General features: G+C 43.9%; 2 protein-coding genes across 2 annotated transcripts; one reads left to right on the forward strand and one right to left on the reverse strand.

Moving 5' to 3' along the window:
- Nucleotides 1–705: 705 nt before the first annotated feature.
- PIN1 (peptidylprolyl cis/trans isomerase, NIMA-interacting 1) lies at nt 706–9,686 on the forward strand. The gene is made up of 4 exons (XM_033083743.2): nt 706–791; nt 2,147–2,338; nt 4,859–4,969; nt 5,511–9,686. The coding sequence occupies exons 1-4, from the start codon at nt 734–736 to the stop codon at nt 5,618–5,620; spliced, it is 471 nt and encodes a 156-aa protein (XP_032939634.1). The 5' UTR covers nt 706–733; the 3' UTR covers nt 5,621–9,686.
- LOC117009484 lies at nt 6,779–9,288 on the reverse strand. Its single transcript, XM_033083715.2, has 2 exons — nt 9,051–9,288; nt 6,779–7,791 (listed from the first exon to the last, which is right to left on the reverse strand). The coding sequence occupies exons 1-2, from the start codon at nt 9,286–9,288 to the stop codon at nt 6,779–6,781; spliced, it is 1,251 nt and encodes a 416-aa protein (XP_032939606.1).
- Nucleotides 9,687–14,956: the final 5,270 nt, after the last annotated feature.

The raw sequence follows: 14,956 nt of genomic DNA on the forward strand, positions 1-14,956 counted from the left end.
TGCTCCCAGTACCCACCCGTGGGGGGTCGCAGGCCGCTCCCGCCGCCATATTGGATGTTGCTAACAACAGACGCCGTTACCGGGCAACAGCGTTTGGTGACGTCACTTCCTTAACATCACAACGTCACTTCCGGGCCCGCCACAATGGCGACCTAGAGGTACCGGTGATGCTCTGGAGGACCGGGAGCGCCCAAGAAGTACCTGGTGGCCTCTGAGGGGTCCCAGAAAGGCTTCGGAGGTCGCGGATGAGATCCACGACGGGGATGAGCGACCAGGAGCGGCTGCCGAGTGCCCTCGGTGTCCCCCCGGTTCTCCCTGTGTCCCCCGTTCTCCTTCTCAAACCCGGTTCTCCCCCTCCAATATCCACTGTGACCAAACCGGCGCCACGTTGAGGCTTTCACCCGGCCGCGCGGGTTAAGGAGCGTTGAATTTGTTTATAATAAATCTGGTTTTGAGTCTGCGGTTGTTTCGTGGCTCTGATGGGAGCGGGGTGGCCCCGCTGCGGCTTTGCGTTCCCCTTAAGTTTGTCCGTGTGCCGCCACCGTCCCTCTTTTGCCGCGTGCTTCTCGGCTTCACCACGCACATGATTGACGGACGGCTCCGCCAATAGGATTGCGTAGACAGGGGGGCCGCGATCCAGCTGACCAATGGGAGCGCGAGAAGGGCGGGTTTGCCCCGCCTCCCGGCGCTCCGATGTGGGCGGGCCGCGCAGGGCGGGCAGAGGGAAGGGAAGATGGCGGAGGAGGAGAAGCTGCCTGCGGGGTGGGAGAAGCGCATGAGCCGCAGCTCCGGTGAGGGCCTGAGGGCGGGGGGTGCCCAGGGGAGACAGGGGGACCCGGGGGAAGGAGCGGCGGGGATGGGGGAGGTGGGAAAAGAGGGTGGGGGCGGCGGGGTTGGGTGTAGAGGGGATGAGGGGGCGTGGGGGGGGGGGGCGGTTCGTGAGGGGAATGGGGGGGGCACCGAATTGAGGGGGGGTCCTGAGGGGGTCATGACCTCAGGGAAGAGGGACCCCCACAATTAAGGGGAATTTTGGGGTGGGGGTTTCCCTCATGAGGGAAATTTTTGGGGGTCGTCCCCTCAGTGAGGGGAATTTTAAGGGGAGTCACCCCCCAGCAAGAATTGGGGAAGTTTTGGGGAGTCAGAAATTGATTTTTGGGGTTAGAAGTTGACAAAAGTTCGTTTTTGGGTTCACCAAGCTGGTTTTTAGGGTCTATAATCTGGTTTTTGGGCTCTGTAATATTCATTTTTAGCATCAATCAGTAACCAATAACTCATCAATAACCAATAATTGATCAATAACCCCCAAGGCCATGTGTACTACTTCAGCCACCTGGTGAGCACGAGTCGGTGGTGTCCATCAATGGATTTTTAGGGGAAATAAGCTGAGTTTCAGTACCAATAACCTGATTTTTCAGCATAAATCAATACCTGATCAGTGATCAATAACCAATAACCAATCAATAACTCAATAGGACGCGTATACTGCTTCAACTGCCTGGTAAATGTGAACCGTGGAGTCCATCAATGGATTTTTAGGTGAAATAAGCTGAGTTTCAGTACCAATAACCTGATTTTTCAGTATAAATCAATACCTGATCAGTGATCAATAACCAATAACTGATCAATAACTCCCCAGGACGCATGTACCGCTTCAAATCAATAACCCAAATTCAGCAGTACCAGGGTGTACTGCTTCAACCACCATATGAACACAAGTCAATGGTGTCTATCAATGGATTTTTGGGGTGGATAAAGTGGAATTTGAGGTGAATAACCTGATTTTTCAGCATAAATTGATACCCGATCAGTGATCAATAACCAATAACCCATCAATAACTCTCTAGGACGTGTATCCTACTTCAACCACATAACGAATGCCAACCAGTGATGTCACAGAATGGATTTTTGGGGCGGATAAGCTGGATTTCAATACCAATAACTTCATTTTTTAGCATAAATCGATACCCGATCACTGATCAATAACCGATAACTGATCAATACCTTTCCACACAGCATGCACTGCTTCAACCACCTTATGAACACGAGTCAGGGGGTGAATTTTAGGGTCTATGAGTGCATTTTTGGTACCAATAAAGAGGTTTTTTTGCTACCGATCGCTAATCAATAACCAATAATCGATCCCTAGGACGCGTGTACTACTTCAACCACCTGACCAACGCCAGCCAATGGGAGCGGCCGAGCGGGGCGGGGCGGGCGGAGCCGTGCCGGGTGCGCTGCTCGCACCTGCTGGTGAAGCACAGCCAATCGCGGCGCCCGTCCAGCTGGAGGCAGGAGCGCATCACCCGCTCCAAGGAGGAGGCGCTGCAGCTCATCAATGGTGAGGGGGATGCTGGGAGTTGTAGTTTTTGGGGTGTCAGCCATGTTTTGTATAGATTTGTGTTTCTATATGTGACTATGTAAATGAGATTGTCAACGGTGAGCGGGGGATTCTGGGAGTTGTAGTTTTTGGGGTGGCGGCCATGTTTTATATAGATTTGTGTTTCTATACGTGAGTATGTAAATGAGTTCTTCAATGGTGAGCAGAGGATTCTGGGATTTGTAGTTTTTGGGGTGTCGGCCATGTTTTGTATAGATTTGTGTTTCTATAAGATCGTCAATAATGAACCGGGATTTGGGGAATTCTGGGAGTTGTAGTTTTTGGGGTGTCGGCCATATTTTATATAGATTTGTGTTTCTATACATGGATATGTAAATGAGTTCTCTGCAGCTCATCAATGGTGCGTTGGGGATTCTGGGATTTGTAGTTTTTAGAGTTTCTGCCATGTTTTATATGAATTTGTGTTTCTATATGTGAGTATGTAAATGAGATCATCAATGGTGAGCAGAGGATTCTGGGATTTGTAGTTTTTGGGGTGTCGGCCATGTTTTATATAGATTTGTGTTTCTATACATGGATATGTGAATGAGTTCTCTGCAGCTCGTCAATGGTGAGGGGATTCTGGGAGTTGTAGTTTTTAGGGTGTCGGCCATGTTTTATATTGATTTCTGTTTCTATAGTGAGGATGTAAATGGTGAGCAGAGTTCTGGGGGATGCTGGGAGTTGTAGTTTTTGGAGTGTCGGCCATGTTTTATATAGATTTGTGTTTCTATACATGAGTATGTAAATGAGTTTGTCAATGGTGAGCAGAGGATTCTGGGATTTGTAGTTTTTGGGGTGTCGACCATGTTTTGTATAGATTTGTGTTTCTATAAGATCGTCAATAATGAGCCGGGATTTGGGGAATTCTGGGAGTTGTAGTTTTTGGGGTGTCAGCCATGTTTTATATGAATTTATGTTTCTATATATGGATATGTAAATGAGTTCTCTGCAACTCGTCAGTGGTGAACAGGGGATTTTGGGATTTGTAGTTTTTGGGGTGTCGGCCATGTTTTATATAGATTTGTGTTTCTATACATGGATATGTAAATGAGTTTGTCAGTGGTGAGGGGGATTCTGGGAGTTGTAGTTTTTGGGGTGTCAGCCATGTTTTATATAGATTTGTGTTTCTATATATGAGTATGTAAATGAGTTCATCAGTGGTGAGGGGGATTCTGGGATTTGTAGTTTTTGGGGTGTTGGCCATGTTTTATATAGATTTGTGTTTCTATACGTGGATATGTAAATGAGTTTGTCAGTGGTGAGGGGGATTCTGGGAGTTGTAGTTTTTGGGGTGTCGGCCATGTTTTATATGGATTTGTGTTTCTCTACATGGATATGTAAATGAGTTCTCTGCAGCGCGTCAATGATGAGGGGGATTCTGGGATTTGTAGTTTTTGGGGTTTCCGCCATTTTTTATATAGATTTGTGTTTCTATATGTGAGGTGAACGGGGGTTCTGGGGCATTCTGGGATTTGTAGTTTTTGAGGTGTCGGCCATGTTTATATGACTTTCTGTTTCTATACATGGATATGTAAATGAGTTCTCTGCAGCTCGTCAATGGTGAGGGGGATTCTGGGAGTTGTAGTTTTTGGGGTGTCGGCCATGTTTTATATAGATTTGTGTTTCTATACATGAGTAAGTGAGTTCATCAATGGTGAGCAGGGGATACTGTGATTTGTAGTTTTTGGGGTGTCAGCCATGTTTTATATAGATTTGTGTTTCTATACATGGATATGTAAATGGTGAGGGGGGTTCTAGGGGATTCTGGGATTTGTAGTTTTTGGGGTGTCAGCCATGTTTTATATAGATTTGTGTTTCTATACATGGATATGTAAATGGTGAGGGGGGTTCTAGGGGATTCTGGGATTTGTAGTTTTTGGGGTGTCAGCCATGTTTTATATAGATTTGTGTTTCTATAGTGAGGATGTAAATGGTGAGCGGGGTTCTGGGGGATTCTGGGATTTGTAGTTTTTGGAGTGTTGGCCATGTTTTATATAGATTTATGTTTCTATACATGAGTATGTAAGTGAGTTTGTCAATGGTGAGCAGGGGATTCTGGGATTTGTAGTTTTTGAGGTGTCAGCCATGTTTATATAGATTTGTGTTTCTATAGGTGAATATGTAAATGAGTTCTTTGTAGGTAGAGGATTCTGGGAATGAAAGCTGGGAATTCTGGGAGGGTTGGAGGATTCTGGGATTTGGAGTTTTTAATGTCAATATTTTTGTATCATTTCTATTTATTGGTTGATACCAGTGTGGAATAAAACCCCTGGCAATGGTGATTTTTTTTTTGAAAGAATAGTGGGAATTGAGATTTTTTGGAGGAACAAAACCTGGGAATGGCAATTTTTAAGGGAAAAACCCCAGGAATGTTGATTTTGGGTTTGTTTTGGGGTGGTTTTGGGACTGTGTCTCCTTTCCCAGGGATTTCCTGGAATGGTTTTTTCCCTAATTTGGGATTTTTCCCGGATTTTCCAGGTTACATCCAGAAGATCAAATCAGGAGAGGAGGATTTTGAATCTTTGGCTTCGCAGTTCAGCGACTGCAGCTCGGCCAAGGCCGGAGGGGACCTGGGAGCTTTTGGGAGAGGTGAGGGATTCATCCCAAAAAAAATCCTAAAAAAAACCCCAAAAACCCCAAATCCAGAGGATTTATCCCCAAAAATCCCAAATCTGAGAGATCCAGCCCAAAAAAAAATTTCATGGCATCTATGCCCTAAAAAAATCACAATTCCAGGACATTCATCCAAAAAAAAAAAAAACAAACCCCACCACAATTTTAGGGGATTCACCCCAAAAAATCCCAAATCCAGGGGATTCACCCCAAAAAATCCCAATTCCAGGGGATTCACCCCCAAAAAAAACCCCAATTCCAAATCCCTCCCTCAAATCCTTGATTTTTTTTTCTAGGAAAAGTCCCCAAAAATCCCAATTTTTTGGGGGGAATTTTGGGTCGTACTCCTTTTTTTTTCCACCCTAAATATTTTTTTTCCCCTTTACACCCCAAAATTCCAATTGGGATCAATCCACCAGCACCAATGTGGGAATTACCCCTTCCTTTTTCAAATCCCAAATTTTTTTGGGGTGGGGAAAAACCCCAAAAATCCCAAATTTCTGATTTCACTCCGCAGGGCAGATGCAGAAGGCGTTCGAGGACGCGTCGTTCGCGCTCCGGGCCGGCGAGATGAGCGGCCCCGTGTTCACGGAATCCGGGATCCACATCATCCTCCGCACGGAGTGAAGTGCCTTGGGAGGACCGGAATGCCGGGAATTCCCCGCGGGGAATCCTCGGCAACGTCCTGGAGATCCGTGGGGAGTCCGCGGGGATTGGTGGAAGTTCGCGGGAATTCGGGGGAATTTGTGGGAATCCTCAGGAATCCATGGGAATCCTCAAAAATCCATGGGAAGTTCTTGGGAATTTGTGGGAATTTATGGAAATCCATGAGAATCCATGGAAATCCTCAGGAATTCTTGGGAATCCTCAAAAATCCATGGGAAATTCTTGGGAATTTGTGGGAATTTATGGGAATCCATGGAAATCCTCAGGAATTCTTGGGAATTCTCAGGAATTCTTAGGAATTCTCAGGAATCCATGGAAATCCTCAAAAATCCATGGGAAGTTCTTGGGGATTTGTGGGAATTTATGGGAATCCATGGAAATCCTCAGGAATTCATGGGAATTCATAAGAATCCATTGAAGTCCTCAGGAATCCTTGGGAATTCATGGAAATCCTCAGGAATTCTTGGGAATGCTCAGAAATCCATGGAAATCTTAAAAAATCCATGGGAAATTCTTGGGAATTTGTGGGAATTTATGGGAATCCATGGAAATCCTCAGGAATTCATGGGAATTCTCAAGAATCCATTGAAGTTCTCAGGAATCCTTGGGAATTCATGGAAATCCTCAGGAATTCTCAGGAATCCATGGAAATCCTCAAAAATCCATGGGAAGTTCTTGGGAATTTGTGGGAAATTATGGGAATCCATGGAAATCCTCAGGAATTCTTGGGAATTTTCAAGAATCCATGGAAATCCTCAAAAATCCATGGGAAATTCGTGGGAATTTATGGAAATCTACAGGAATCTATGGAAGCCCTCAGGAATTCATGGAAATCCATGGGAATCCTTGAGAATCCTCAGAAATCCATGGAAATTTGTTGGAATTCATGAGAATTCTCAGGAATTCATGGAAATCCTTGGAAATCCATGAGAATCCATTGAAATCCTCAGGAATCCATGGAAAATTCTTGGGAATCCTCAGGAATTCCATGGAAATCCTCAGGAATTGTCAGAAATCCATGGGAATCCATGGAAATCCTCTGGAATCAACAGGAATCCAGAGAAATCCACGGGATTTCCGTGGAGATCCTCAGGAATCCACAAGAATTCATGGAAATCCTCAGGAATCCACAGAAATTCCATGGAAATCGTCTGAAATCTGTGGGAATTCCATGGAAATCCTCAGGAATCCACAGAAATTCCATGGAAATCCTCTGGAATCTGTGGGAATTCCATGGAAATCCTTTGGAATCCTCAGAAATCCACGAGATTTCCACAGAGATCCTCCAGAATCTGCAGGAATTCCATGGAAATCCTCGAGAATCCGCGGGAATTCCACGGCGTCCGCGGGAATCCCGCCCCGCGCTCCCGACGCCGTTCCCGATGCCAGAACTCCTCCGTTCTTCCGCGCGCTCCCGGTCGGCCCCGGATCGGGCAGGAACCAAAACGGGGAATTCCCGCGGGGTTTTGGGAATGTTGGGGCGGCCGGAGCCGGCTCCCGGCGGTGCCGGTGCCGGGAACGCGGCAGCCGCGGTGGTGGTGACGATGACAACGATGACGATGGCCAACGATGACAATGAGGATGATGGCCAATGATGACAATGAACAACGATGACAATGACAATGGCCAGTGACAATGACCAACAATGACAATGACCAACAGTGACAATGACAATGGCCAGTGACAATGACCAACAATGACAATGACACTGATGACGATGACAATGGCCATCAGTGATGATGGCCAATGATGGCAATGGCCAATGATGTCAAGGACAGCCATGACAACAGCAGTGGCACTGATGATGATGACAACGACACCAATGACAATGCCCAATGATGACAATGACACCAATGACACCAATGACAATGACACTGATGACAGTGACAATGCCCAATGATGATGATGCCCAACAATGTCAATGACACCAATGATGATAATTCCCAACAATGACAATGACACCGATGATGATAATTCCCAACAATGACTATGACCAACAATGACAATGACACCAGTGACAATACCCAACGACAGTGACACCGATGACAATGACAATTCCCAACAATGACGATGACACCGATGACAATGCCCAACAATGACGATGCCCAATGAAGATGATGTCAACAATGACACCGATGAGAATGACAATTCCCAACAACGATAACGACACCAATGACAATGACACCAATGACGATGACAATTCCCAACAATGATAATGACACCAATGACAATGACACCGATGACAATGACAATTCCCAACAACGATAACGACACCAATGACAATGACACCAATGACGATGACAATTCCCAACAATGATGATGACAATGACACCGATGGCAATGCCCAACAATGATGACGACCAACGATGACAATGACCAGCAATGTTAATGATGACGATGACAACAACACTGATGACAATTCCCAACAATGACGACGATGACGATGACCACAACACCAATGACAATGCCCAACAGTGACGATGACCAACGATGATGATGACAACAATAAAGATGATGCCCAATAAAGACAATGCCAACAATGACAATGACACTGATGACGATGACAATTCCCAACAATGATGATGACAATGACACGGATGACAATGCCGAACAATGATGACGACCAACGATGACAATGACCAGCAATGTCAATGATGACGATGACAACAACACCGATGACAATGCCCAACAATGACGATGCCCAATGAAGACGATGCCAACAATGACAATGACACTGATGATGATGACAATGCTCGACAATAACAATGACAATTCCCAACAATGACAATGCCCAACAATGACAATGATACCGATGACGATGACAATTCCCAACAATGACAATGACAGTACCCAATGATGATGATGATCAATGATGACAATGACCAACAATGACGATGACCAACAAAGACGATGCCAACAATGACAATGCCCAACGATGACAGCGACACCAATGACAATGACAATGCCCAATGATGACAATGCCCAACAATGACGATGACACCGATGACTATGAGAATGCCCAACAATGACAATGGACGATGACAATGCCCAACAATGACAATGACCAACAACGTCAACGATAACAATGACAACAACAGCGATGACAACACTCAACAATGACGATGACACCGACGACGATGACAATTCCCAACAATGTCAATGACCAACAATGATGATGACAATTCCCAACAATGACGATACCCAACGATGGCGATGCCCAATGAAGACGATGCCAACAACGACGATGCCCAACGATGACAATGACCAACGATGACAATGCCCAACAATGACTATGACACCGATGACGATGAGAATGCCCAACAATGACAATGACCAACAACGTCAACGATAACAATGACAACAACATCGATGACAACACTCAACAATGACGATGACACCGATGACGATGACAATTCCCAACGATGACGATGCCCAATGAAGACGATGCCAACAATGACAATGCCCAACGTGACGATGACAATTCCCAACAGTGACAATTCCCAACAATGACGATGCCCAACGAAGACGATGCCAACAACGACAACGCCCAACGATGACGATGACGCCGCCACCACCGAAGCTTCCGCGGCCCCCGGCGCCGAGCCAGGCCCCTCCCCCACCCCGTGCATGTTTATTTAACTCATTCCCGCTCTTTTCTCCCCAAAAAGTCGCCCCTGATCCGAAGGCTCCGCTTGATCCAAGCCGTTCATTAATTATCCATTAATTAATTGCAAACACACGAGGCAGCTCCCGGTGTCCGTCCGGATTCTCCCGGGAATTTCCCGGCTCCGTCGCTTGGACTTCCAAAAAAAAAAAGCACCAAACAAACCCAAACTCGTCGGAATTTTGGGGTGAATTCCCGGGAAATGGGGAAAAGAAATCGCCGGAATTTCATTTTCCTGCCGGTTTTCAGTTTGGGGTGAGAAAAGTTGGATTTGGGGTGGTTTTTTTGTCCGAGATTTTTCGGTTCTGTCGTTTCTGTGGGGAAAAAAATGGAAAAAAAAAAGTGGAAAAAAAAAAAATCCCAGCTTGGATCCGCGTGAAAATTCCCAAAAAATGCTGTAAAGCCCCAGCGCTTTTCCTGCAAAAATAAATCCCTCTCCAGTGGAATTTCTGGGAATTCTGGGTGTTTCTTTTCCTCATTTTTTTTATTTTTTGGGGGGAATAAATTGGAAAAAGGGAAAATTCTGGGGTTTTGGGGCATTGTTGGGTTTTTTTGGGTGAGATTTGGAGCTTAAAATGGAGGGAAAAAAAGCTAAAATTGGGAATTTTGAGGTTTATTTAATAGGAAAATGGGGTTTGTTGATAGGAAATAATTGGATTTATTAATAGGGGAAAATTGGCTTTGTTAGGGAATAATTAGATTTATCAATAAGGGAAAATTGAATCTGTTAACAGGAAAGAATTGGATTTATGAATAGGGAATAATTAGATTTGGTAATAGGGAATAATTAGATTTATTAATAGGGGAAAATTGGATTTGTTAGGGAATAATTAGATTTATCAATAAGGAAAAATTGGATTTGTTAACAGGAAAGAATTGGATTTATGAATAGGGAATAATTAGATTTGGTAATAGGGAATAATTAGATTTATTAATAGGGAATAATTAGATTTATTAATAGGAGAAAATTGGATTTACAGTAATTTCACCCCCTGGGCCACAGAGCACCTGATTCCTTTTGGAGGATGAATTTTTTTACTCATGGTGTAGTTCAGGTGTATTTCCAACTCTCAACTCAAAAGGATTTGAGTAACTCCTCAGAAATTTGGGGTTGTGTTGGCGTTCTTGGATTCTTTGGGGTTTATTTAACATGTCTCATTCAAGTCTAGCGGCACTCAAGACGCACAAAAATCGAGTTAATTTACGGTGCAAAGATGCCCAATAATGCACTCCGCTTCCAGGACACACTCCCAATATTCCCAATAATGCACTCCGCTTCCAGGACACGCTCCCAATATTCCCAATAATGCACTCCGCTTCCAGGACACGCTCCCAATATTCCCAATAATGCACTCCACTTCCAGGACACACTCCCAATATTCCCAATAATGCATTCCGCTTCCAGGACACACTCCCAATATTCCCAATAATGCACTCCGCTTCCAGGACACGCTCCCAATAATGCACTCCGCTTCCAGGACACACTCCCAATATTCCCAATATTGAATTCCGCTTCCAGGACACGCTCCCAATATTCCCAATAATGCACTCCGCTTCCAGGACACGCTCCCAATATTCCCAATAATGCACTCCACTTCCAGGACACGCTCCCAATATTCCCAATAATGCACTCCACTTCCAGGACACGCTCCCAATATTCCCAATATTGAATTCCGCTTCCAGGACACACTCCCAATATTCCCAATAATGCACTCCACTTCCAGGACACGCTCCCAATATTCCCAATAATGCACTCCGCTTCCAGGACACGCTCCCAATATTCCCAATAATGCACTCCACTTCCAGGACACGCTCCCAATATTCCCAATAATGCACTCCGCTTCCAGGACACACTCCCAATATTCCCAATAATGCACTCCGCTTCCAGGACACACTCCCAATAATGCACTCCACTTCCAGGACACACTCCCAATATTCCCAATAATGCACTCCACTTCCAGGACACACTCCCAATAATGCACTCCACTTCCAGGACACGCTCCCAATATTCCCAATAATGCACTCCGCTTCCAGGACACGCTCCCAATATTCCCAATAATGCACTCCACTTCCAGGACACGCTCCCAATATTCCCAATAATGCACTCCGCTTCCAGGACACACTCCCAATATTCCCAATAATGCACTCCCCTTCCAGGACACACTCCCAATATTCCCAATAATGCACTCCGCTTCCAGGACACACTCCCAATATTCTACATCACCCTGTCCTCAGCGAAAACCTCTTCAAATAAATAAATGTTCCGCTCCTCTTGTCCCAAACACCGTTTAGAAACAGCCTTTCCATTTTTAACACGCGCTCCAGAAACTTTTTCTATTTGTGTTGATTCCTCAGAGGAACAGCCCTTGGTTTCACCACCAGGAAAACTTCTTATCTCGCACACGATCGCCGCTATCAAGCTTGGAGGAGATAAGGTTCTAAGCTCTTTTCTCCACACGTTTTTTTCCACGCGTGTCTTTTCCACGCGTGTTTTTTCCACGCGAGGTTTTTCCACACAGGTTTTTTTCCACACGTTTTCTCCCACGCGAGTTATTTCAACGCCTTTTTTTTCCACGCGTGTTTCTCCACGTGTGTTTTTTCCACGCATGGTTTTTTCCACGCGTGTTTTTCCACGTGTTTTTTTTACGCATGTTTTTTCCACGTGTGTTTTTTCCACGTGAGATTTTTCCACGCGTGTTTTTTTCACACTTTTTTTCACGCGTGTTTTTCCCACGCGTGTTTTTTCCACGTCTGTTTTTTCCACGCGTGTTTTTCCACCTGAGATTTTCCACGCGTGTTTTTTCCTCATGTGTTTTTTCCACGCAAGATTTTTCCACGTGAGATTTTTCCACCCAAGATTTTTCCACGTGTGTTTTTTTCACGCGAGTTTTTTTCCACGCGTGTTTTTTCCACCTGAGATATTCCCAGTCATGTTTTTCTCTACACGTTTTTTTCCACGCGTGTTTTTCCACGTGAGTTTTTTCCATGCGTGTTTTCCCACGCGAGATTTTTCCACGCGAGATTTTTCCACGCGAGTTTTTCCACACGAGATTTTTCCACGCGTGTTTTTTTCCACGTGAGTTTTTTCCACGTGTGATTTTTTCCACTTATGTTTTTTCCACGCGTGTTTTTTATGCATGTTTTTTCCACGTGAGTTTTTTCCACGCGAGATTTTCCCACACGTTTTTTTCCACAGGTTTTTTTTCCACGCGTGTTTTTTCCACTTGTTTTTTCCACACGTGTTTTTATGTGTGTTTTTTCCACGCATGTTTTTTCCATCCGAGATTTTTCCATATGTGTGTTTTTCCATGCGTTTTTTTTCCACGCGTGTTTTTTTCCACATGAGTTTTTTCCACGTGTGTTTTTTCCACGCGTGTTTTTTATGTGTGTTTTTTTCCCACATGTTTTTTCCACACAAGATTTTTCCACACAAGTTTTCCACACGTGTTTTTTTCCACACGAGTTTTTCCCACGCATGTTTTTTTCCACGCGAGGTTTTTCCACACATGTTTTTTTCCACACGTTTTTTCCCACGCGTGTTTTTTTCCACGCGAGATTTTTCCGCGTGTGTTTTTTCCACGTGTGTTTTTTTCACACATTTTTTTCACGCAAGTTTTTTCCACACCAGATTTTTCCACGCCTTTTTTTTCACCCAAGGTTTTTTCCATGCGTGTTTTTTCCACCCGAGATTTTTCCACCCAAGATTTTCCCACGTGAGTTTTTTCCATGCATGTTTTTTCCACGCAAGATTTTTCCACGCGAGATTTCTCCACGCGAGATTTTTCCATGCTTGTTTTTTCCACGCGAGTTTTTTCCACGCGTGTTTTTTCCACACATGTATTTTTCCACACGTTTTTTTCACACGTGCTTTTTCCACACGAGATTTTTCCACGTGTGTTTTTCCCACGTGTGTTTTTTTCCACGCATGTTTTTTTCCACGCGTGTTTTTTCCACGCGAGATTTTTCCACGCGAGATTTTTCCACACGTGTTTTTCCACATGTGTTTTTCCACCTGAGATTTTTCCACACGTGTTTTTTCCACTCATGTTTTTCCACATGTGTTTTTCCACCTGAGATTTTTCCACACGTGTTTTTTCCACTCATGTTTTTCCACACGTGTTTTTTCCACGCGAGATTTTTCCACGCGTGTTTTTTCCACACATTTTTTTCACGCGTGTTTTTTCCACACCTGTTTTTTCCACGCGTGTTTTTCCACCTGAGATTTTTCCACGCGTTATTTCCACACGTGTTTTTTTCACACGTGTTTTTCCACGTGTGTTTTTTTCCACGTGTGTTTTTCCACGCGTGTTTTTTTTCCACGCGTGTTTTTTTCCACGTGAGTTTTTTCCACGCGTGTTTTTTCCACCCGAGATTTTTCCACGTGAGATTTTTCCACGAGTGATTTTTCCTATTTTTTTCCAATTAATTAAATTCTTTGAAATAATTAAAATAATAATTAATTAATTAATATTTCCCATTAATAAAAACCCATATTCCTATTAAATCATCCCCCAATTTCCCATTAAATAAATCCAATTATTCCCCATTAATAAATCCAATTATTCCCTATTAATAAATCCAGTTATTCCCTATTATTAATCCAATTCTGTCCTATTAATAAATCCCAGATTTCCAATTAATTAAATCCCAGATTAAATTAAGTAATTTCCTCCAAAATCCTTTTGATTTGGGGAATTTTGGAGGAGATTTGGGGGAAATTTTGAGGATTTGGGCGAAACCTCGAGGGGATTTTGGGGAATTTTGAATTTTTTGGGAAATTTTTGAGGGATTTGGGCTGTTTTGAGGGAATTTGGGGGGAATTTTCGAGAATTTGGGGGGATTTTTAGAGGATTTTTGGGTATTTTGGGGTAATTTCGGGGGATTTGGGGTATTTTGAGGAGATTTTGAGGGGATTTTGGGGATTTGAGGGAGATTTTGAGGGGATTTTGGGGCAATTTTGGAGAATTTTGGGGGATTTTTAGGAGATTTTGGGGAGGTTTGGGGGGATTTTGGGTATTTTTGGGTAATTTTTAGGGGATTTTGAGATATTTTGAGGGGATTTTGGGGCATTTTTGGGTAATTTTTAGGGGATTTTAGGTATTTTGGGGAGATTTTTAGGGGATTTTGGGTATTTGGGGGAGATTTTTAGGGGATTTTGGGGTAATTTTTAAGAGATTTTGGGGTATTTTTAGGGGATTTTGAGACAATTTTGGGGGGATTTGGGGTATTTTTGGGTAATTTTAGGGAATTTTGGGGCATTTTGAGGAGATTTTGGGGCAATTTTGGGGCAATTTTAGGGTATTTTTAGGGGATTTTGGGTATTTTGAGGGGATTTTGGGGGGATTTTCGGTATTTTGGGGAGATTTTTAGGGGATTTGGGGTATTTTTGGGTAATTTTGCGTAATTTTGAGGGGATTTTGGGGTATTTTGAGGGGATTTTGGGGTATTTTTGGGGTATTTTTGGGAGTTTTTGGGGGGATTTGGGGTATTTTGGGTAATTTTTACGGGATTTTGGGACAATTTTGGGGCAATTTTGGGGTATTTTTAGAGGATTTGGGTATTTTTGGGTAATTTTAGGGGATTTTGGGGAGTTTTGGGGGGATTTTGGGTATTTTGGGGAGATTTTTAGGGGA

Source organism: Catharus ustulatus, chromosome 33, assembly GCF_009819885.2.
Source record: "Catharus ustulatus isolate bCatUst1 chromosome 33, bCatUst1.pri.v2, whole genome shotgun sequence".
Taxonomy (NCBI): Eukaryota; Metazoa; Chordata; class Aves; order Passeriformes; family Turdidae; genus Catharus; species Catharus ustulatus.